The sequence below is a fragment of the Phalaenopsis equestris genome, unplaced genomic scaffold (assembly GCF_001263595.1).
Source record: "Phalaenopsis equestris unplaced genomic scaffold, ASM126359v1 Scaffold000294, whole genome shotgun sequence".
Taxonomy (NCBI): domain Eukaryota; kingdom Viridiplantae; phylum Streptophyta; class Magnoliopsida; order Asparagales; family Orchidaceae; genus Phalaenopsis; species Phalaenopsis equestris.
In genome coordinates this window covers 619,605-645,590 of record NW_018164736.1, presented here as the reverse complement: position 1 = coordinate 645,590, position 25,986 = coordinate 619,605, and the positions used below count along the sequence as shown (strand labels likewise).

At 32.6% G+C, this 25,986-nt stretch overlaps 2 protein-coding genes across 3 annotated transcripts; both read left to right on the top strand.

Moving 5' to 3' along the window:
- Positions 1 to 5,313: 5,313 nt before the first annotated feature.
- Positions 5,314 to 20,669, top strand: LOC110025188 (putative transcription elongation factor SPT5 homolog 1). Of its 2 annotated transcripts, none has more exons than XM_020725507.1 (22): positions 5,314 to 5,812; positions 6,951 to 7,186; positions 7,289 to 7,432; positions 7,541 to 7,702; positions 7,777 to 7,860; positions 8,673 to 8,743; positions 8,822 to 9,191; positions 9,280 to 9,435; positions 9,517 to 9,614; positions 9,696 to 9,744; positions 9,828 to 9,980; positions 10,076 to 10,210; positions 10,636 to 10,726; positions 10,817 to 10,981; positions 11,076 to 11,124; positions 11,206 to 11,300; positions 11,475 to 11,544; positions 18,204 to 18,258; positions 18,580 to 18,694; positions 18,776 to 18,919; positions 19,836 to 19,936; positions 20,049 to 20,669. In XM_020725507.1, exons 1-22 carry the CDS (start codon positions 5,527 to 5,529, stop codon positions 20,292 to 20,294), a joined length of 3,075 nt encoding a protein of 1,024 aa, XP_020581166.1. In that variant the 5' UTR covers positions 5,314 to 5,526; the 3' UTR covers positions 20,295 to 20,669. The 2 variants fall into 2 exon arrangements, with proteins under 2 accessions (XP_020581166.1, XP_020581165.1); XM_020725506.1 differs by having other exon boundaries at positions 19,833 to 19,936.
- LOC110025195 (endoglucanase 7-like) lies at positions 20,338 to 25,806 on the top strand. Its single transcript, XM_020725515.1, is given in 4 exon segments — positions 20,338 to 20,368; positions 24,570 to 24,949; positions 25,031 to 25,171; positions 25,173 to 25,806. Coding segments are annotated over 4 exon segments (1,074 nt in total). The 3' UTR covers positions 25,695 to 25,806.
- Positions 25,807 to 25,986: the final 180 nt, after the last annotated feature.

The following is a 25,986-nucleotide window of genomic DNA, read 5'->3' as shown; positions in this document are numbered from 1 at the left end:
TTATGTTATCAATTTCTTAAACTTACTCCTTCTTGTCCTTAAGTAATCTCATATCTCAACAAGGATTAACAAGTTGTTTGGAGTTCACACGTGGCTTCTTGATTCTTCAACCTCATTATATAAATGTCATGAAGAATGTGCAAATTTCATTTGAGGGTGAGATTTTCATCAATTTCTAATAGCCAAGTTATTCATTTAATTCCCTTCTTTCTGAACCTCGAGTAATTGAAATACTTTTTTTTTCCAAATACATTTTTAAATCAATTAAGATCCAATTAACCAACCTAATATTTCTTAATGTCTTTCCTGATTATAATATCTTAAAAATTTCGTTTAAAAGTTTTTAAGCCTTAATATTTAGGAGAAAATTAATACACAATTTTTTTTTTATTTTTTCGTCTTTTAATTAAAGTCTTTCACAATTCTACACTTTTTATGAAAAAAAATATTATTTCTAATGTAAATTATTATATTTGATGAAATACATTTCTTTTAAAAAATTTGTATATTTACTTACCCTTATATGATACTTATCAAGTTCATTTAATGTAAACTTTAAAATATTATAATTCATTAAAAAAGCCAAGGCTCAATTAAATAGGTTATATTGATAATTAAATTGGTTAAAGTATCTCTAATTGATTATTAATATTTTAGTTGCACAATTTAAATTATCTTGAGACAACTTAAGGTTCAATTAAACATTATTGAAGTGTATAACATAGTTATCAGGTCATTAAAGTCAATCCCACCTTTTAATGAATATTTTTATTTGAATTGAAGAAAGTGTATAATGTCATTAAGTTATGAGAATTCCTTATATGAGTCCCCACTTTAAAGTGCAACTAAATGCTTCAATGCAAGTAACACGCATTACTCATTGTTTGTTCCAGGCATACAACTATAAAAAGTATGGGAAAATATAAATGAAATGCATATAAAAACTGAAATTGATAGCAAGCAATGCACCATGACGAGACATCGCAGTGTGGAGATCAATGCATGTAAGCAAATCACTTGGGTGAGAATTCAAGAACTTCGTATGACTATTGACAAAAATACTTAAAAATAACATGCTCAACACATTAGGTGCCGCTTATGGTGCCTCATAAGATGGTGCTTGGTTTAACGTCCTCAACATTACCAAAATGGCTTCCTCCATGATCAAAATTTTAACATAGCAATCCCCAATCAATTGACCAATATTTTCTCGGCTCCATAGTTTTTATTAAAACCTCATTTTTAAGTTTTTCTTACAAATTTTTTTCTCTCAATTCGATAACAATCTTTAAGAGGGGATCATACATGTTATCATTTCTAAATGTATTTTTATATCTATAATTCTCTCAATTAATTCTCTTACATTCACATCGCTATTTTCTCAATATATTGCAAGTAACAAATCCTTATAACATTTAAGAAACAGACCCCTAGAAATTAAATCAGGTTTTCCTAAATTTTGAGTTGGGTCCTTCAACGTTCTTGAGGTTCGGGATCTAATTCTAATGTATTACTATTCTGTCTATAACTATCGTCAAACTCTTTCTCGCGTGGCACTCCTATGGGTGGTCCTATAGGCTCAAATATCTCCATCATAATGCAATGGGTGCCTTGAAGAAAAGAACACATTCTTCCTCAGTTATTGTCTAACCAAAATCATTCAACTTAACCTGCTCTTTAAGACCAACACTTCAAATTCACATATATGACTATCCATTACCCTGACATCCTTAGGGTTTATAGGCAAACTGGTTTGTTGTGATCACAACAAGGGGTTAAAATTTAAAAAAAAAATCCAAGCATAACAAAAAAAGTAATTGTAGAAAGTAGAAAAAAGATAAAATCTTAATGCACTTAAAGAGTGTTGAAGCTCGCGCCTCTGTAATTCGGGTATCGTGAGGGGTTTCATGTTCGTTCTTAAAAGTTTTTCTATGTGATAGTCAAAGTATCTTTTTATGTCTATGTTTAGGTTAAGATAAAAATTTGAACCTATGAAATTAAGCTTTGCTTAACCCCATAGTGTTTCTCGAGTTTATTGTGGTCCCCTATCAAGCTTGAAGAATCTTACTAGAATAAGTCCATCGTCTTAGAATTATGAGGTTAACCTATTCATTCCGCTACACAACGAGCAAAAACCAAAAATCATGAAAGATTTTAACATCTGAATTGGTCATATTATGAGTAAATGAAATTCAGAAGGTTAACCAACAACATACATCTATGAAATTAAGAAAAAAAAAGCTACATGAAAAAATATCAAAAAATCATGATAAATCCACTAACCCTACATCATAGAGACACGAAAGACAATTTAGCTATACATAGTAGAGGAAACCATTGACATAAAAACCGTGCATATCATTATTAAAAAAAAATAGTTACAACACTTACAATCAAGACTTATTCTCTCCACCAAGGTAGAAGATTTATTTTCCATACAAAAATCTCAAAGAAACATAAGAGCAAATAGGAAGATAAGATGTAAAAACAGTACCTATAGGTTTCAATCCAAAGAGAGAAAAAAACCTCTATGGGAAAACTCTTTCTCACTTCTCATCCCACAGCCTCCAGCCGCCCAAGATATCCCAAACACATTGCTAAAAACAAATGCATGGGTAATGCTCAATAAAAGCAATATTTTTTCTTTTATAAAATTCAATTTAATGAGCTGACGCGGGTTCACCGTGAAGACGACACAGGTGCATCGCGAAGTTAGCGCGGATGTGCCTCGACGTTGGTGTGGGTGCACCGTGATGTTGGCGCAAGTGCATTAAATATGAAATATATGGGCTTGGGTGCGCAACGTTTCAGACTCAAGTGCTTTAACCTAGCGCAGGTGTACTGTTTTGGCGTGGGTGCCTCAATAAAGGAAATACAAGTGCGTTAGGTTGAATTGTTGCCTTTAATTACTTAAATTTATCTTTCATCGGTTCGAATGCTAGCGCGAGCACGTTAAAATTGAAATATATGGGCTTGGGTGCGCAACGTTTCAGACTCAAGTGCTTTAACCTAGTATACGTGTGCTATTTTACGCGTGGGTGCCTCAATAAAGGCAACACAAGTGTGCTAGGTCAAATGTTGTCTTTAATTACTGAAATTCATCTATCATTGCTCCGAAACAACATCCAACCTATCTCCTGCACAAATAAGACAACAATATCCTTCTAAAACATATTATTATGATAAATAAGAGAATTAACATAATACCACTAATCCATGCACTCAAGCAAAAATAAGGATACTTTGAATATTTATTTAGATATATTATGCTCTAATATATATGGTTTACACTATATTGACTCAGTGAAAGTTGACAAAGATATCTCATCACAAGAATAAAATGATGACTAAGCGAGATGATATATTTCCTTAGAGGGAAAAGCACTTAATCAAATGATCTAGGATGGCAAGAAACAAGCATGCTAAGATGAGACAATGTTGATGAGCAAATATCAAGCACCATGGCACAAAAATCATCTTTTATATGGTAATCCTCTAACTAAGGAAGTATCCCGAGTAAGAAATTTCTTCTCCATGCTCTATTTCCTTTATCTCATAGCCAACATGACACCATATTGACCATAGAGCATTTATGAGAGGTGTTTTTGAGCATATCATCACTTTATTCAAGATCATTTACTTTATTAACTCCAAATTGCATTTGAAATTGACTTAAATTTTAAAATTTATTCAATATTATATTCTATTCTATATCAACTCGAAGCCTTAATACTGGGCATAAGTAACTTACATATTTTAATTAAAATAGTATAAATTATTAAGCACAATCAAGGTGTTTAACAAAATTCAAGTATCAATAAAATCAAATTTCAATATACATGCCCAATTAATTGTTTGAATATTTCCTATGCCTTTTAATAATACATAAATTTTGAAGGCCATGATAACATAATGTCATATACTACCATAAAATAACACGCATGTTAGTGTTTTGGCTCATTCAATTATACGATAAATTATTAAAAATTCTTATAAAAATTTTATTTGTGAGCATATGAAAACATAAAAGTTTCATTATATGAATGATCATATTACTATTCACCAAATGCACTTGTTCTCTTGCACCTTTGTTAGATAAGTTATCTCAAAAGATGGGTTTCAGAGCTTATCAGATGACATATTTTATTAGCCCATAACATGACAATTTTTACATAGATACATTATATAAGAAAGACAAGATTATGGTTTTGAGTTAATTAAAGAAATTTAGTCAAATTTAATGAAATTGCAGTCACTATATTATTATATTACTAACATATTTCAATAAATTTAGTTTGAATCTAAAATGTTCTATTTAAATTTTATCGCTAAATACATGCCATCTTTTATTGATTTTATATCTGTAAGTTGATTTGATTAATCTTATTTAATTTATAACTTATATAAAAAAGGCAATAACAACAAAATCATTAACAACAATAATAAAAATTATAATTATAATAGTAATATTAACAATAATAATAATGATGATGATAATAATAAAATTTTGAACTTAACTTTATGAAATTATCTTCAAGTTGCTTGACCAAAAGGATGATTTAATAAGTTCTATAAATTTTAATCAAGTAAATTTCATTGATGGTAAATATTGAAAAAAAATGGGAAGATTCACATGCAAAGCACTTAATTTTTATGTATTTACATATCTAATGCTTAAAATTCAATTTTTACGTATATGCTGCTTTACATTTACATGAAAGCATGCACTTTACTTTTTAAGTAAAAAATTTGTGACATTTTTTATGTGACATTAAAGATTTTGATGATATAAATGTAAAAATAAAGTTCAAGAATCGGGCATGTAAATGCCCAAAAATTGTGTGAAATGCATGTAAATGTCCATAAAAAATGAATAATAAAATGATTTAGTATGATAATAATAATAATAAAAAATAGATATTCAACTTAAAAGTAATAAAAAAGTGTCCATTAACTTTATTGTAATGAAATTTAGTAAAAAATTTAAACAGAATAGCATAATTTTCAAAAATAATATAAAACAATGTATCAATTCAAAATTTTAATGTATTTATAAAGTATTATTTAATTATTAATCAAAAGCATATTTTATTTTTTAATTATTATTATCTGATTAATTAGAAGAAAAATATAATTGTGACATTAAATCATGTCATTATAAAATTTTAATATGGAGCTATAAATAAAAATATAATTTAAAAATATCTTATTTTAGAGTTAATTATAAATTCATTAAATTGCAAGAGGGTGTTTTATTTATATTTACTCATGAATTAAGAAAATTTATAAAAATAAATATAAAATTACTGCAACAAGGCTAAAATTGGGGAGCTATCGTCGTCTACCCAAATCCCCGAAACCCTTGGCCGAGGAAAGGCATCGACGGGAGTGGCGTCGGGTGAAGCAGAAGAGAAGCTCGGTAGAGAAGCGTAGACGGAGAATAAGTGAAAGCCCTAAAAGGCTGTAGATCCGACGACTAAGGATTTTGCAAATACCCTCAAATCTCGAAGCGGAGGGGGTTGCGGGATGGCTCGGCACAGAGAAGACGAATACGAAGAGGAGGAGGACGATGAAGAGTTAGATGAAGAAGAGGATGACGACTACAGAAGGAGCACAGGCGGGAGGAAGCGAGGCAGGTCCGATTTCATTGACGATGCAGCCATAGAGGACGACGATGAGGAGGAATACAGAGATGAAGAGGACGAGGATGAGGAGCTATACGGCGGTCGGAAGAGAGGCTCTGAGTTCTTCGATCTTGAGGCCCAGGTTGATAGTGCTGACGAGGAAGAAGAAGACGAGGATGCTGAAGATGGTAATGTTATTTGTTTTCGCGCAGTCATGTTGATTTTCTTATTTTTTGTGCACCCACATTATGGCTTGTTTTTTTTAGCTATAGATGATCATTTTCAGCAGGTTCTCAAATTCGTACCCTAGCCCACTTTTAATTTCACTATTTAGCTTAATTATCCTAGAATTATGAATTTTATATCACATTAGCTTTTCTTTTATATGATTATTGGAATTTCTTAGCGAGCTGTTCTAGTTAGATCAGTTGGAAGAAATTAATTTGGAAGATTTAACGACGTTTTAGCGGTTGAATTTCTCTTATAGATTTCTTTGGTTCTCATATTGACATAAAAGCTACAAATTCTCTCATCATATTTTTCTACCAGTGCACCAGATTGCTATCTTGAATCCCTGTTAGTCCTGGCTTGCTAATGTTTTTCCGCAGCCACATCTTTAAAAAATCCATGGCTAAGAACTTAAGATATCGTAACCAAAGTTTGTTCTTATTTCTCCTATTTATTTTTTTTATTACTCCAATATTTCACTTATTTTGTCATTCCTCCCCTCTTTTATGGCAAAGAAGTAGTTGTTAGAGGAACTATCCACTAACTATTTGCATTTTCATGAGTGACTGTAATTATGGTCTTCAAACCCGAATCTTTTAACTGTTTTCTTGTGTTTATTGGTAGAGCTACAGAGTTTAGATTCTCGTGACATGGTCGGTGGTAAATCATTTATTGAATGCTAGAGACACTAGTAATTGGATCTTTGCTAAGAGTGTTTTTATGTTTCTATTATGCTCCAGAAGTTTTATACGATGAGAAGTCTTGAATTTGGAACATAGTCGACCCGATACAATTTATATTATGCTTGAATAGTTAAATATTCATGCCCAAGTATTTTTTTTGTTAATAGAGCTTTAAGATACATTAGTTTTTTTTCTTTTTCCTCTACTCCCTTTTACATTGTTACTGATAAACTTGTGTCATATTTTGTTGATTTCATATCATTTTCTGTTTAACTTGAATTACTGAAAAGAATAGGTGATTTGTCTCCATGGACTTTAGAAGTAGATATCACAATCCCAATAAAATTGCATGTTCTTAATTTGTTCCCATCCTGTTGATAAAAAATTGACTGAAAGCTGATATGAACAATTTCAGATTTTATTAATGATGCTGGAGCTGACTTACCCGATGAAAGTGGTGGTAGAAGACCACATCGTCCATTAAATATGATGCCAGAGGATCAGGAGGATGTTGAAGAGATGGAAAGGCAAGTTTATGAAAGATATGCAAAATCAAGTCACATTGAATATGGTGAGGATGCCACAGAGGTTGAACAACAAGCTCTACTCCCGTCAGTGAAGGACCCCAAGTTGTGGATGGTGAAATGTGCTGTAAGTTTTTTACGCATCTATTATTTTCTCTTCACAATAAATTTTCATCATTTTTTATTGTATTTATAAAGTTCTTCAGCATTTGTTTCCCATAATTCCCAGATTGGTCGAGAGCGTGAAACTGCAATATGCCTCATGCAAAAATTTATAGACAGACCTGAACTGCAGATTAGATCAGTGGTTGCATTGGACCATCTTAAAAATTATATATATGTTGAAGCTGAAAAAGAAGCCCATGTGAAAGAGGTTTGCATAACTCCATTCATATAAAACTGTTGTGGGGTTATATTTCAGTATTTTCCTGGTAAGCATATGTCCAAAGATTATATTAAATTCTGGTTGTTTTATGATCAGGCTTGTAAGGGTTTGCGTACCATATATAGCTCGGCTAAGGTGATGCTAGTTCCTATCAAAGAAATGACAGATGTTCTTTCTGTTGAAAGCAAAACCATTGAAATTTCTAGGGACACATGGGTTAGGATGAAACTTGGAATTTATAAAGGAGACCTTGCCAAGGTATGTATTTGTTCAGGTATTATTTACTCTGTCTCATGTAACATTTTCCTAACATTCTAGATTTACTTCTACAGGTTGTTGATGTGGATAATGTACGACAGAAAGTAACAGTAAAGCTAATTCCAAGAATTGATTTACAGCATCTTGCTAATAAGTTGGTAAGAATTTCTAGTTATTTATTTAAATATAGTTCGACCTAAACTTTTCAACATCGTTGCCAATAGAAACAGTCATGTTCCAATTATTTATGCCTCATTATTGATCATATGTTATTTATTTGTTAGCTTTTCATGTTCCATATATCTTAATTCAGATTAAATTTGAAATATTCGGAATTACAGTTTGATTTGCTAATAAACAATTTGTGAAAATGCACTTTGATTTGCTTGTTCTAGCTGATTAATACCTTTCTTATTCTCATTTATGATGCATGAACTTAAAATTTTATGCATGAATTTGAGTGCTGTTGTGGCATGTGGGTGTTTATTCACAGACATGTAAATTTTGTAAAAGACTTGTAAATTTTGTAATTATTTTAAATATGGTGGCTAGGTTGTAAATATTTATCTATATAGTGCCTGTTAGCGCAGCTCAAATGTTTGTAACAGTGGTACATCTATTTTAACTTAGCACTCTATTGTAAGTTTTTTCCTTTGCTTTTTAAAATCATTGAATATCTCAATTTTGATTTGTGTGGAAATGCAAAATGGAAATCCTTTTCCCACACATGTGTTAATTCCATTATTCATGATCTTTGATGTCTATTTTATACAACACAGCACACTTCATACCTCAATTTCGGTTGTAAATATTTTTCTATATGGGGTCTTCTCTGGTTGATAATGGCCATCTTATACGTCCAATTGATTATTTTTCTTCTATTAAATGATTCTTCTCATATTTGTTTCATAACAGACTTGTATGGTGCAATTCTTTTTCTGTTATCTGATGCATTGGTCTTCCATTTTAGGAAAATAGAGACGTGGTTAAAAAGAAGGCATTTGTTCCTCCACCTCGTTTTTTCAACATTGATGAAGCTAGGTACTTTTATCATTGACTTAATATATTTGGTTCTTTGGCATCACGATTAACTTTATTTTTATTGTTTTTGGTGTTTAGGGAGATGCATATCCGTGTGGAGCGCAGGAGGGACAAAGATACTGGGGAATATTTTGAAATGGTTGAAAATATGATGTTCAAAGATGGTTTTCTTTATAAAACAGTGTCTATGAAATCAATCCGCTCTCAGAATATACAACCAACTTTCGATGAACTTGAGAAATTCCGAAAACCTGGTGGTGACGGTGATGGTGATGGCGATGCTGATATGGCTAGTTTATCAACTTTAATTTCAAATAGAAAGAAAGGTCATTTCATGAAAGGAGATGCGGTTGTAGTTGTACGGGGAGATTTAAAAAATTTGAAAGGCTGGGTTGAAAAAGTTGAAGAAGAAACTGTTCATATCAAGCCTGAGATTGCTGGCTTACCTGTAATTCTTATCTAATCAGTTTCATATTCAAATTTTTTTTTACATTAATTACAATATTATGGTAATTGTTATTTTCTTTTGATTGTAGGAAGCTTTGGCTTTCAATGAGAAGGAACTCTGCAAATATTTTAAATTAGGAGATCATGTGAAAGTGGTCTCTGGAGTACAAGAAGGTGCAACTGGTATGGTTGTGAAGGTTGATGGCCATGTACTGATAATTGCATCAGATACCACAAAAGAAGATGTAAGCCCTTTTGATATATCAATAAGTTTTCTTAGGTAGTTTTTATCCACCGCTTGACCTTTTTTCATCTTGCTCTACCAGATCCGCGTTTTTGCAGATAACGTTGTTAAGAGCTCTGAAGTTACCTCTGGAATCACAAAAATGGGGGATTATGAGCTGCAAGATCTCGTTCTTCTTTTGTATGTCATAATCATGTTATAGAAACTTTTTTTTTGTATAATTATCAAAATTTTCTCATGGTTCACTTAAATAAACTGCAGCAACATGTCCTTTGGTGTGATAATAAGAGTGGAGAGTGAAGCTTTTCAGGTGAGAGCAGGCTTATTTTTTTAGAGTACCTCATATTTTTTACTTTTGCTAAATTTTTTTTTTTATTTATTGAATTGAGAAAGGTTCTCAAGGGAGTTCCAGATAGACCAGAAGTTGTACTTGTTAGGTTGAGGGAAATAAAGAGTAAACTTGAGAAACGTACCAATGCACAAGATAATAGAAAAAATATAGTCTCTGTGAAGGATATTGTTAGGGTCCTTGAGGGGCCATGTAAGGTATCTATCGATGATTAGACATTGCCTTGCATTTTATTTTCTTTCCTGCAAGTATCTGTTTATGAATTTTTTTTTGTTACGACTTCTTATATTAGGGGAAGCAAGGTCCCGTTCAACACATTCATAGAGGAATCCTGTTTATTCATGATCGGCATCACCTTGAGCATGCAGGCTTTATTTGTGTGAAAGCACAATCATGTATTGTTATCGGTGGAAACAATGATAAACGCGTATCTCTCAAAGCACTCTTATTTATTTGCTGTTTTTTTTAGCTGCTGTTTGGGGTTACTTTTGTTTTTGTTTTCCATTTATTATTTCTATTGTTTTGCTTATATTTTGATATAAATTAAATCGTGTTTGGTTATGATAGTTGTTTGTAAAAACACTCAAAATATCTTTTAGGTGTTTTGAGTGTCTTTAAAAAATAATTTGATTTATTTTTAAAAATAAAAAAAAATAAAAACATGTAAAAATTATACTAAAAACATAATTTAAAAAATGAAAGGAAAACCGAAAACAATAACAAAACATAAAAATGATCCCAAACAAGCCCTTATTGATGATTATTATTAGGGTAATACTGCTGATATTGATAATTAATGGCTATAGCTTTGATCCTGCTTCACTTTCATCATAAGATTTGCTATCTTGGCAGAGTGGTGATAAATTTGATGCAAGATTTGGTTTGAGACCTTCATCTCCTTACCTTCAATCTCCAAGAAGGCCACCGAGAGGACCAACAGATCGTAAGCATTTGACATTATGATTTTCATTTGTAATCTGAACTTATGAGGTAAAACTTTTTATGACAAACTACCATCTTAAATCTGATGTAGGTGGTGGAAGGCTTAATAGGGGTGGTGGACGAGGACACGATGCTTTAGTTGGAAGAACTATTAAAATACGTTCAGGGCCTTTTAAGGGATATCGTGGTCGTGTTGTGGAGGTCAGTGGTACTTTTGTTCGCATTGAATTGGATTCACAAATGAAGATAGTTGCAGGTTAGCTTCATCTATAGGTTTCTACTTCACTAAAAATTTCAGATAATTCTGTCGGGTTATACTTTGTTATTTTATTTTATTTTTTTTGTTTTAGTCAAAAGGGATGATATCTCAGACACACCAGGTTCTGCAACCCCATTCCGGTATTATAGTTTATTTTATCTTATTTTAATAAGCTTCTTCAAGGCTAAGCATGATTTTTTCTATATTTTTTTGCCTCATAGCGAACCTTCTCGATATGGTTTTGGAAGTGAGACACCCATGCATCCATCTCGAACTCCACTTCACCCATATCAAACTCCTATGAGAGATGCTGGAGGTTAGTGTGTTCTCTTTCTTATGATACATAAGCCTGTAAAATTAGGTTTCCAATCTTTAGAGAGTATTACTCTTTGCCATTTTCTTAACTTAAAAAATTGTTTATATTTCATTGTTGTCATTTCTTTCACGCTATCATGATCTATAATCTATATCATGCTTTCGCTTCATGCAGCAACTCCCATCCATGAAGGCATGAGGACACCTATGCGTAGCCGAGCATGGGCTCCCATGAGTCCTCCAAGGTTCTTACATTCTTCTGTTTTCAGTTTTTATTCTATTGCTTTTCCGTTGATTCTAAGCCATTAGAATTTTCTGTATTATCAGATGTTTTTTCTTTCCAGAGTTTGTAATATGCCCACAATATTTACAGTTGATTAGTTGTCTTTGTGTTTCATTTTCTTCTTTTGAGGGTCTAAAACTGGGTGATATTGTCACCTTTGAAAGCAAATGGCAATTGCTTATTCTAGCTTAGAGAACTGGTGCTATGGGGAATGGTCGTAAGATAGGGATGCCATGATTTTTTATCTCTTAAGTTCTATCGGTGATACTGGGCAAAAGTGGGAAAAGAAGACAATTTGAAATGTTTGAAACTGTTTTTTCTTCTATTTTAATGATGCCAAAGAGAACGGATGCTTTTGATCTTACATTTGAAGTTCATGTCATCATAGGGGTTGTTTGGTTTGATGTTATATAAATAACAAGGCGATTTAGATTATAATATTATTCATATTACAATGTTATCTTTTACATCGAGTGATCGTTTCAATTTAATATTATTTTGAATAATCAACGCTGGCCCTTAACTTTTTTTTTCCTCAGTGTAGATAACATATAAAATGCCATGTCGTTAACAGCAAACCAAACATTCTCATATTCCTAAGGAAAAGACTCACTGTAAGTGAAATGGGAGGAGAATCGTTGTTCTCCTTGTAGTGATACAGAATGTACACACATATTGTGGAGAATCAATCCCTTTCTTGCCATGATTTTTCTCTAGCCATAATTATTATGTTGGAACTCACATATGGCATGAGTGAGTGGTCCATGAATTTTTGTAGCTAGATCTGGAATTTTGGAGCTCATAGATTGATGAGTTGCATGTATATTACTATTAATGTGATTTGGAAGGTACTGATTTGGTGGAATAATGGTTCTGTACATGGGCGATCCTTGGATGTTTAGACTTGCTTTACGTTTTGACCAATTTATTATTTGTCTTCAAATAATTCTAGCAAGATTTAGATACATAGTACCCAATTCTTATGTTTTTACTTATCTAACACCTAAACTTCATTTTTTACATATATACCACCTTACCCATTTATGAAAAGGTGCATTTCATTTTCAAGAGTTAAAGTAGTGATATTTTTTATGTTATATGAAAAATTTGGGTGTTTTAAATGTAAAAAGTATAGTTGTTAGATGTGTAAATACATAAAAATTGTGGGTTATGTAAATGCCCCATAATTCTAATAGTGTGTGTTCGTGCGTGCGTGCTTGTGTGCTCTGGGAATGGGAGAGATATGTTTCCTAATGGATATGCTCTCCAATCAGAGGAATGTTCACAATATAATGAAAGACCACTAATAACCGTCGTACCATGGTTTGCTGCTTATTTGGCAAATGGAAGAAGGGGGAATTTTCTCTTGATGATGCTATTAAGAAAATGTGCAATTGAAAATGAGGCTTATTATTACATTGAAAATATATTCGAGTTGTTTGAGAACAAGTGCATCATTCATAATCAGAGATAAGAGGATATTATAATCAATTAAACATAGGTATATTTGAAGAAGTTCTTTGGTATTGTCCGGAAGATAAATCTAAATACAAAAAGATTCTCAAGAAAAAATGACCATTTTAAGTTCTTAATCGTTCTAAAGAAAAATTTAAATGATGTTTCTTGAAATTTTTTTTCCAATAAGCATCCTCTTATCAAAATAAAGTTGTGGATCAGTGGATGTGAGGAGAGAATAAAGTTGAAAAAGTCAAGATGTGTAAACAACTATCTCTCATCAATGAATGTAACGTAACCTCTGCTATTCATGGAAATAATACTTGAAGAACTACAACAAGCAGGACTGTTTGAGCACACTTGTCAGTCAGTTTAGGAGAACTCTGAAGATTAGAGACCCTCTAAGCCACAAAAAAGTAGTGGTAATAAAATAAACTTAGAATAGAAGACAACCTCCAACGCAAACAAATCCTCATTCTTAAGCAAACAACAATTTGATTATCCAAAAATTTTGGGGTAAATGCAAACTCATTCCACCTCCAACCATGTACTAAGCTTGATAGAAGTAAAATAACTCTCACTTTTGCTCTCAAAATTGTACAAGAAACCTCAAATGCTTGGATTGTAAACTCATGTGCCTCGGATGATGTGATTGTAAATCCAAAATTATTAATCAAGATTATCCCATGGAATGAAAGATTGACTGTTAGGATGTTTGATGGAACTCAATCTCAAGTTGCTGGTAAGAAATCATGAAGTTAAATTGGGAACCTTACTCTACACTCAATTTTAGCTGTTTAGAAACTGGATTTAAATTTATCACCCCTCAATAAATTGATTCAAAACTACCAGTGTCACAATTTTAAAAAAATGTGCGATTTTTAGAATTTGAACTTTTTTGGGAATGTTTGGCAATGCTAGGAAACAGTCACAGCAGGGGTGCCAATATGTTTTCGTCAAACAGTGCAATAACAGTGTTGATTTAGATCAACATAAGCAACCCAAAAAAGTTGAGTCAAATTCAGGTCATTTCATGTCAGGTTGGATTCAAGTCAATTCAAAAATAATTATTTAATTATTTCTTTTTTTAATGAAAAACACATTAAAATAAATAATTTTTTTATATTTTTTCTTGAGGTGTGTCCATATTTGTTAATTGTGTCTATTTTGAATCCATTTGATGTTAAACTATCATGAATTAACAAATTTTCATGTTTGGTTGGATCGGGCCTGGTTTTGGTTTGGTCGAGTCGTTTGGGCTGAGATTTTTGACCCATTTATTAAATGGGTTGGGTTTGGGTTGATTCTATTTGTGTTGGGATCTTATTTTGGTCGGTACCTAACCTGACATTTGAACTTGAATTGCCCCCCCTAATATGTTACCTACATCAAAGCATCAAAACTTATGGTGGACTAACACTTGATATTGATAGTTCCTTTATTCAAAATCCTTTCTCAAATGCCTCAAATTCTAACATTCATGTAACACTTATTATAGATTAGGACATCATTGTTTTCTGTATCTCAAAAATATTTCCTGCCTTATTCAAAAATAAAATTCCTATTGTGTTTCAATGTAAAATTATGTCAACTCTTAGAGCTCACTAGAAACTTGTTACCAAAACTATCCTACAAATAATCCCATTACTTTGTAAAATTTTATAGTGATGTGTGGGGATCATCTCGTACCAAATATATCACTAAGTCTCATTGGTTTTATCCTTCATTGATGACAATGTGGTAGTTACTATTGTTTTTTTCTATAAAGAAATTGAAGTTGATAAGCATTCTAACATTACAATAATATGATTACTAACTAATTTCAACCAAGGATTCTATTTTTAAGATTTGATTATCCCAAAATTTTTTTTAAACACACCATAATCTTATTTCTTATCTCGAGGAAATATTCTTCAACAAATTGGCATTATAGAAATAAAAAAATAGTCGTACTCTTGAAGTTACACGCGCTCTTCCTTTATTCTCCAAAATATCTTTGTGGATGTTATTGAAATTGCTACCTCTTTAAATCAATTGCATATTCTCTATAATGCTTAAGTTTTATACTCTCATCTAAAAACTGTTAGTCATATGTTCAATCTAGATGTTTCGATAATCCTTAGAAAAGCTTTTGGATATCTTATAGAAAGTGAATATACGTCTCTTCCAAAAATAGTAATTACTACATTTGCATGCTATTTTTTTTTGAGAATCAACTCTTATCTGCTGAAACTAATGTATATGGAGCACACTAACACATTTATAATTATATGCCTTTGGTGTGAAGAACCCAATTTTCAAATCCTTACCTAAACTAGAAACTAATTCCTTTCTAATACATTAGAAAAAAATAAGGCGAATTAGGGAAAAGATTCGATTCACATCTAGCTCAATCAAAACTCTAATCCATTTCATATTACTAATGGTATTTTCTAAAAAAATATTTAGTAAACTCAAGGATGACTGAAACTGGCATGTTCGGAGAAGCTGTTTCAATTAGTATCCCCTTCAAAATAAAATCCAATGTAAGTTACTCTAAAAAAAATTCAAGCTTTTGTTACCAACTGTGATACTATCGATATTTCTACCAACATCCAATAATCATTAAAAATTTCAGAATGAAAAGCTCTTATGGATGAGTTTCATTTCTTAGAGAAAATCATACATGGGAGATTAATACTTTTCCTTTCGTAAAGTCCCCATTTGTGATATGGATCTTCATGACCAAGAAAAACAAAGATGAGGTCATTTACAAATATAAGGTCAGATTGTTTGCAAGAGGATCTACCTAGTTTTATAATAGTGACTACTTCCATGAAGCTTTTGTTCTTGTGACAAATTCAATACAATTCAAGTGTTTTTATAATTAGCTACAAATCTTAGTTGGCCTCTTTTCCAGTTGCAGATAAAAAAATGCCTTCTTAGCTGGAGATTTTTGAGGAAAAAATTTACATGAGACCTCTTAGTTTTGAGAATCATTAATATTTAATTAAATATGCTAATTAAAGAGATATCTTTATAGAAAAAATCTTATAAGTTTTAGTCAGGAGATTTATAGCAGTAGTGAGACCTCCATGGCTACTACTAATGTCATGTGAACCACATCATTCGTGAAAAAAAATTATAAGATATATTTTTTAGTTGTTTGTGTTGCTGTTATTTTATAACAGGGAGTTTTAAAATGAAATGAATTATCTCAACTTAAGTAGCAGAAGAATTTGAATTCAAGTATTTAGGGAAACTTCAATATTTTTTGGTAATATGGTGAGAAGGAGAAATCTCTTTCTCTTCCAAAGAGGCATGTCCTAGTCCTTTTAAAATAATGTAATGTGTTGGTTGTAAACTAGCAAACACGCCTATAGAGAATCTATATTAAAGTTAAGGCTGAAGAAGGTACATCATTTGATGGAGGAATATATTCAAGGCGAAATAATGGGTAGTTTATTAGTGTTATTAGCTGATTTATGAATAACTCAAGGTGGAATAGCACATATACAAATTTTTAAGTACTTGAAGTTGACTCCAAGAAAAAGACTCTTCTTTAGAAAAAAAAATTACTTTGAGATTGGTGAATGTATTGTAATGCATATCTGATTGGTTGTAAGTGGTCCGAATTCCACATTTGGATATTGCTCCTTTGTGTATGGTAATCTTGTCATATAAGCAATGAATAATTTTTGGTATATATGAGTACGGTGTAAGCTGTATTTCATTTATTAGTTCATTGTCTATATGAATGGATTTGGATCAATGGACTACTTGAGGAACTTGGGGTGAAATTGAAGGGATAATAAGTAGTATTTTTTTTTTTTTGTAATCATTTTACTATCTATATTGCTAAGAATCTTGTTCATCATGATAAGAGCTAAAACATTGAAATTGATCATCATTTTTTTCAAAGAAAATTTTAATAATGATGTTACTCCAGCCAACTCTCAAGTCGCTGACATTTCAGCTAAAGCACAACCACAGAAACTTTAAGGGCTTATGTTTTGGGCTTAAGTTGAGTAACCTAGCAGCTCAGTTTAATGGGACGTGCGTCGTTATAATCCTATTTGCCTTGACTTTTATAGCTAGAATTAGAAGTTTGAAGCCCAAGGACTACTGTAGCCAAATCTGTAAGTTTGGAGCTCAGAGATTCATGAGTGGTGGTCCACAAATTGATAACAACCCGATTGAAACAAACCAAAGTTTTGCATATATATCTGCGTTCTGATGGTATTTGCCTTCCAATTTGATCTAATTTATAATTTGTCAAGTGTATCCAACATCTTCAAATTTTCTGCAAATGTAAACGTTTGTTATGTTGTTTATCTTTTTGATCCTTCTGAAATAATTGGAATTCAGTTTGCGCGTGTTCTTTCTCTGTGTTTTTCTCTCATAAGAGAATTAGCATTTAAATGCATAATACACAAATTAAAAGATTCTCAAGATATTGCTTGATATATATCAAGCGCACAAAAATTTTCAGGATGGATGGTGATATTGAGCTAAGTTCCATAAGTTCAAGTTGCTCACAAGCTGACTCCTTTATTATTGAAGGGAGACATGATTACGATTGAAGCAGCTATTGTAATAAGCTGATAAAATAATAAAATTTAGTGGCAAATTAAGAAGAATTTAGTTGAGATATGGAAGATAAATTTGAAATATTTTTAGTAAACTTGTATTTAAATTTTTAAATTCTGATATATTTAAAATAATTTTATGTTAAAATTTTTTAATGAGCTGATTTATGAGCCGGCAAGTGGAGTTGTGTTGGGGGTCTTACTGTTTGGCTCATTAGCTCATTGAAATTAGCTGTGCCAAGCTGGCTTAATGGTTGGATCGGCTGTGTTACATCTCTAGACTAGAAAGTCCGTTCAGAAATGGTACTTATTTATTTTCATGCATTGCCGAATAGCTGGAACCCTTCTCTTTGCTTGAAAGCATTGTGTCTTTAATACAAAGCTTCGAGTGGTTTATGTTACGTGATTGAGTCTTTCAGTAGTAAGTAGGATAAGCATGCCTTATGTTTGGACTGCATCACATTGGTTTGATCCATCTTCGTTGATAGGTACATGCCGTAGTCATTTTATTCAATGTTTTCTATGCTTATGGTTTTATGTGAAAAGAAGAAATTGCCACCAAATTAGTTTTTGATAATGACCAATTTTCTTGAATCAGAGATCATTGGGAAGATGCAAATCCTGCTTCTTGGGGCGGTACTCCACAATATCAGGTATATTTTCATATTTTGTATTTATTTTAAGAGCATTTATATACATACCATCCGATTCCTATTTATTTACATATTTAACACCTGAACTTTAAATTTTACATTTGTACCACCCAAATCATACATAATCACATAATGAAAATACCACCATTTTTACTTTTATGAAGTGATACATCATTTCATGCATAGATAAGGTGGCTTAAATGTAAAAACTAAAGTTTTTGTGTTACATATGTAATCACATAGGAATTAAGTGGTATGTATGTAAAGCTTCCTTTATTTTATTGTTCCAATATTTTACTGCGTCCTGCTTTTCTTCTTTAGCCTGGAACCCCTGCTCGGTCATATGAAGCACCGACTCCAGGATCTGGTTGGGCCAATACTCCAGGGGGTAATTACAGCGATGCTGGAACTCCCGGAGAAAGTAGCCCTACATATGGTACTACAATTTAAAAAATTAAATAGTAAATTACAAATTTTTCTTAAAACTTTTCAACATCAATTTTATCTGTTACTACAGGAAATGCGCCAAGCCCTTATCTTCCATCCACTCCAGGCATGCAACCAATGACACCTAATTCTGCCAATTATCTTCCTGGAACTCCAGGAGGGCAGCCGATGACTCCAGGAAACATTGGACTGGATATTTTGTCACCCGCAATGGGTAAGATCACAAATTTGATCCAGTAGATAATATGAAGCTAAAGTTTTTTAAATTTTCTTTTAGATTGTTTTCTGTATAATGCATAAATAAACAATTTGCATCTAAAAAGGCTCTGCACTTGGTCTAGATTTTACTGTTTTTAATGCAAGTTTTTTGAGATTAGCTCGCACACTCCTCCTTTATTTTTTTTTGTTTTAAATGTTAGTTATCCCGAGTTATCATATAGAATTTTTAATTTCTACATTTAAAGTTTTTTTTGTATGTGCCATTGATTCAGCAAATAACCGATTATAGAACATCAAAATTTGTTGCAGTAATATAGATTTGGGCATTCGACAATCTAAACAAGCATTAACTCCTTTTAAAATGGGGCATTTACATACATATCACAATTTTTATTTATACACATATCTAACACCTTGACTTTCATATTTACACTCATAGCACTCAATTCAATACACCTTTTCATGTGGAGGTTTAAACAACCAAAGTGCTATGTATGTAAATATGAAAGTTTAGGTCGGAGATATGTAAATACATGAGAATTGTGTGCTACATATGTAAATTTCCGTTTAAAAATTTGTAATAATAACTGCAGCACATGTTTGTGGCTTAATTTTTAAGTTGAATCTTATTTGGATGAAATCATACGATTGCATAGCTAAACACCTGGCATAATTTTCTTATCATTATGTAGTTCTTATGTGTCATTCAACTATGCAATAATTTTTGAAAAATACAATTGATATGATAGATATGTATTAAATAGTAGAAAATTTGCGAAGTAATTGCATTTCTCATGCAATTGATGCTAAAATACATCATGCGAGCTGACATTAATTAGCTTCTTGCATTTTCATCTTCATGCTTGGTCCCCTGAAATGTTATTTCTCAACAAATTATGCTGTTGTAGCAGGCGGTGACAATGAAGGAAATTGGTTCTTTCCTGATGTTCTTGTTAATGTCATGAGGCCAGGAGAAGGTCCCTGTATAGCAATCGTCCGGGAGGTGTTGATGGTATACAATTTTCACTTTCATTAATCTAAATTTATATTTCCCCTTATTTTATTTTTGTAGATGTAAATTAACACTTGAAATAATAATTCAAAGAAATCAATTTTATTAATAGGATGGCTCTTGTAAAGTTGCTCTTGGTTCAACCGGGGATGGGGATATAATCACCGCCCATCCGGCAGATGTGGAGGCCGTGAGGCCTAGGAAGTTTGATAAAATAAAGATAATGAATGGGGCGCTGCGCGGAATAACCGGAAAGCTTATTGGGATTGATGGCGCTGATGGTATAGTAAAGATGGATGACACGTTTGATGTTAAGATATTAGACATGAACATATTAGCAAAATTGGCTGTACAATGAAGGATTTAGGGAGAGAGATTTGATTCTTTAATGTTGGTAAGACATGAAGGTTAGCACTGTCAAGGCCATGCATGGTACTACATATTTCTCGCTGAGGGAAGGCTCGATGTGCATTGAACTTCTAGAGTATTGTTATTATAGTGCTTTCCCCTTGAAATTTTGTGTTATTGCATGTATGGCATTAGAAGAAATTTATGAAAATTTGTAAGAGTATAAATATTGTCCAAAATAAGGAAGAAGTTTGTTTTAACATTTTAAGAGGTTTGCTGAGTTACAGTGATTGCATTGTATCTAAAATTAGAAGCTCTGAATCCCAGTGATTGATGGCAATCCTAAATCTTGCTGGAGCGAAGTCTCACTTTGTACGGATGTTAAGATTGTTTTATGGTAATACAATGCCTTTAGAGGTTTAAAAATCCCAAGCTTACTTTGCTAATTACATATATGTTTTTTTTTTCAACGTCTTACAAAATTTAGATACTCGCCAATGTTTGTTTTATGGTGCTTTTATGCCTTGTCATAATTTTGCATTTGGGACAACTCTTACACAGTTATTTGGATATAGTTTTGTTGCTGTTTCTTGGAAATTTTTGTGGCTGGTTGGATTTTATAAGCTCATCTGCTATAGTGGAATTAACGAGAAATTCTTATAGTATTTTTTTTGAAAAATTTATTTTTCTTAACAATAATTTTAGTAATTGGCAGTTATTTCCCTGAAGACGAGACCTGAAGGTAGAGAATCTCTTTCTCCATAGCTTCACCATGACAAAATTTTGATATTTGAGTTTTATCACATGGACATGGTGCAAATTTTGCTTTTTTCTCAACTCCTTTAGATAAAGTTGACCTATTCATGATGTAGGATCACTTGAGGAAGAAGGAATGCTACTATACATTTGTTAAAGAAATCACAAACACCAAATCAAACATTTGGGAGTATTCAAATTTCCACAGCTTTCAATATCTTAATTCATATTATATTCATTTTTTAAAGATTTTTTCTTAACGGTTAAATGTAGACATTCTCTGAATTGTAGAATCATGTATTTAATATCATCTGAAAGTATAGCTCAACAACCAAAAACTGTAGGAAGATGGTTTAACCATATATGGTTGCAAATAAATTTTCTTATCATCATTGCTGACATTGTTGAGGATGTGAGGTCAGAAATCTGAATTAAAATTCTTAAGAACTAGAAATTAGTTATATTTATGACAGTTGTGTAATTTTTAATTTTTAAAAAAATTTTGTAGTTGTGAAACATGATACAGGAAGTTGCAGGAAGTTGGATGGTTGCATCAAACTGTGCATTAGGAACCACATTTAAATCAGTAATAATAAAGAAGCAGTTTCAGGACACAATTGATGTAGAAGAATGCTGAGTTAGTTAGTTTACTTGAAGGAAGAAACTTTGGAACTGATACTTTCCTTCTTCCCTTTTTTATTCCAGGTAGGTTTGAATATTGAATTTGTGGGATGTTTAGTTTTACCAACTCCATATTTTTATTTTATTCGTTTTTTTTTTTCTGAATTGCGTCCTTAAATAAATTATTTTTATATAAAGGATTTCTTACACTAATGAATATTTCTTATTTTTAAAATATTATTTAGTTTAACCATGCACTTAAGGAATTCTAATGGCTTATGTGTAGGTTAAACTACAACTGTTATGATAATTAATTATATTATATTATGAAAGCTCATTTAGCTGTTAATATATTTTTAAAAAGTAAATAAAATTTAATTAATTTAATTTTAATATTCAATTCTATTTTGAGAATAAAAAATAATAATCTGTAGTGATATATTGCCACCGTACCTGAAATTTATTAAATGAAAAGCGGATTTCCCAAATCCCATGACCCAAGAAATGGTTTAGCTAACCCACAACCAGCGCGAAGGGTTATATAAAAATTCTAAATCAATATCTTTAATATTCGTGCATAATAATAGTTGAACTATTAATGAAATTATATATAAAAAAAAAATTGGATTTGGGCTCTGTTTAAACTAGGTTCAATAAAATAGTTTAGATTAGTATATTATAATCCAAAATTTAATTTAAGAGGATGGGTACTATACTATAAAAAGATTATTTATAATTATCTTAAAACAAATTCAAACATTTCAAAATTAATGCCTGAAAATTTGATGTGAACATTCTACTGTGTATATATAAATAGAATAATAAAAAAAATTTCTAAATTAATGTGATAATTATTAAAAATCCAATAATCTAATATTAAGCAATATGAACACGGATTAAGGGAAATAATCACCTCATAATGTGTCAATAAAGATTTGGTGGACAGTCCCCCTTGGCCATCCCCGGCCCCACTCTCCTCTTCGTCAACCTCATTTTTATTCCTTAATTAACCTAAGCCTCCCCAACCTCTTCTCTTCTCTCTTTCTCCATAAAACAAAAAGAATAACTCACAACTTTTCTCTTAGATTTCGGACGGCAGAAATCAATCAATGGAGATCTCCTTCTGCGTCCTTAAACCATTAATCCATCACAGTCTCCTCCTTCTTCTTCTTCTCCAATGTCTGATATTATGCAGAGCAAGCTTTAACTATGGCGACGCTCTGTCAAAAAGCCTCCTTTACTTCGAAGCTCAGCGCTCTGGTCGTCTTCCCCACACCCAACGGATCAAATGGAGAGGAAACTCCGCTCTCACCGATGGCCTCCAACAAGGAGTGAGTTCATTATTTATTTCTTTCTAATTAATTAATTATATATAATTTAGTTGGTGAGTGGGGGGCCGCTTATTTTCTCCCCGCTACTACTGAGCCTGAGGTTCTCTGGGTTCAGGTATTCTATTCTCATTACCATCTCTTTGATTTTCAATTATTTATTTGTAACTCCTAACTCATCATTAATATTTTTATTTTTAATATCAATTTTAACTCGCTTTATGCAGCTTTGATTATTACAAAAAACTGCTGTAATAAAGACATGCTCATTTAAATGTCATTACCATCTCTTTGATTTTCAATTATTTATTTGAAACTCCTAATTCATCATTAATACTTTTTTTAATATCAATTTTAACTCCCTTTATGCAGCTTCGATTATTACAAGAAAACTGCTGTAATAAAGACATGCTCATTCAAATTAAACTAATATGAGTTTTAAAAATATTTGATCTCACTGCGTGTGTCTATATATATATACATATATATACACATGGAGTTAAGGGATAGGATAATCCCAACTACTTAGATGAGGTTGTTTTAGTATAAAAATGCTAAATTAGTTTAAAGACTCTTTAACTGAGGCCTTAAATCACCCTATGAATAGCTATTTATTAGAGCTCAATTTTTAAATATTTGGATAATATTTTGACATTTCTATAAACTTTGGGACTAAAACAATCGTATGTAAATATAAATAGTAGAGGACTATATCACCACTTTAATGTATACATATATAATTTGTATAATTTTTTTATTTTCACATGGGATGAAAATAATTATTATTTATAGGACATTGAAAGTTTAATGACAATATTATATAGTAAAAAAAGAAAATTACTAAATTTAAAAAATTGAACTAATGGTACATTCAATTATTTTAAAATAATTTGTATAATAAATGCGTTAAGACATACCTTTTTTTTTTTTAATATTTCTCTTTCTCACCAATAAAAAGGTTCTCATGTCGCTAATTGTGTACAGGAATAAATGGCTTTGACTTGTCATTCTCAGTTAATTCCCCATTGCTTATTCATATACGTTTCGCTCCCCCGCCTTTCAAAGCCTTTGCGTTACGACTTTGGGACCAACAACATGTTAAATAAATACAACTTTTACATGCATACCACTCAATTCTCATGTAATTGCATCTTTTTAACACCCAAAATTCAATTTTTACATGGAATCCATCTTAATGTAAAGGAGCATTTCACTTATTTTTCATGTGAATTACAAGGTTTTGAGTGGTATAAAAAGCAAAATTTAGGTGTTCTTTGTGATTTGTTTAAATATGAAAACCAAGCACTAAATAGTGTTAAAAAAAAAAAAAAACATTTCCTAAGCTCATCTATTATTTTATGCCACGTGGCAATCAAATTTCCCAAGAAACGGTGAAAATGAAATTTAAAATATTTTTATAATTTAATTTTAAGCGGAACAAAACACAGATGACCACATTCATAATAAAATTTTAGTAAACTATAAACTTACATCAGACTTTTAAAACAAGATATCCTCACCAAAAAATGTCACCATACTTTTAACTCCACCCCAATAAAAAAAATCGTACCTATTTACAGATATACCTTTCCCTATTTTAAATGCGGCCCCCCCCGGGCCGCCCGCCGCCATGGCTGCTGCTTCTCTGGTCTTTCACACTTCCAACCCCTCCTACTCCGCTCTCCTTCTACGCCATGCCCGGCAGCTCTTCCGCTTCGCCGCCCGCCGCCGAGGTCGATACCATGCCAGCGTTCCCGCGGCGAAGGGCTACTATCCTTCTGTCAGCGGCTACGGTGACGAGCTCTTGTGGGCGGCGCTCTGGCTCCGGCGAGCCACCGGCGACTCCCAATACCTGGATTATGTGGTGGACAACGCTTATGCCCTCGGTGGAGCTACCTGGTCTGTTTCTGAGTTCAGCTGGGATATTAAGTACGCCGGAGTTCAGATTCTGGCTGCTAAGGTCAGCTCTTTTTCAAATATCAATCAATCGATCGATCAATCAACCATTTTTCTCTGCAATTAAACTTGTAAACACAAACAGGTTCTGATGGAGGAAGGCGCAGCAGAGCTGAGCTCTCATCAGCGTCGGATACTCGAAGAATACAAGTCCAAGGGGGAGCATTACCTGTGCGCCTGCCTCAATCTCCACCGCCCCGATAAAAAGAACAACAATGTCCGGCCACCCTCCCGCCGGACTCTTCTACACCCGCCAATGGAACAATCTTCAATACGTCTCCACCGCCGCCTTCATTCTCGCCGCCTACTCCGACTACCTCGACGTCGCCGGAATTCCTCTCCGGTGCCCCGCCGCCGGAGAAGTCCCTCCGGCCGTCCTCCTCTCCTTCGCCCGCTCTCAGGCCGACTACATCCTCGGAAATAACCCCCACGGTCTTAGCTACCTCGTCGGCTTCGGCGATCGGTATCCGAGCCGCGTACATCACCGGGCCGCATCCGCCGACGGAGGAGGCGGGGGAGGAGAGTTCGTAGGATGTACGGAAGGTTACCACCGGTGGTTCGGGAGGAACCGGAGGAACCCGCACGTGGTGGTGGGGGCGGTGGTTGGGGGACCGGATTCGGCCGACGGGTTTAGGGATGCACGGAGCAATTTTGTACAGACGGAGGCTTGCACGTACAATACAGCCCCGATGGTTGGCGTTTTTGCAAGATTGATTAGGGACACCAACTCAACATTTTTTTCAATATGAATTTTTTTTTATAATGTTTTTAGGGGCATTTACATTATTTCATACATACCCACACGATTTTTAATGTCTTTACATATATAACCTTTTAAACTTTGTTTTTTGTTTAACATTTACACGACTTTAATCTTTCATACCAAATCAAGAATATCAACATGTTAACTACTAATAATAGAGGCAGCCATGGTGGTATACACGTAAATGTTGGAAGTTTAGGGGTGAGATGATCAGCAAATGCATAAGATTTGAGTGGTAAGTATGCAAACCTTCCTATGTTTTATTATAAACAAATGCA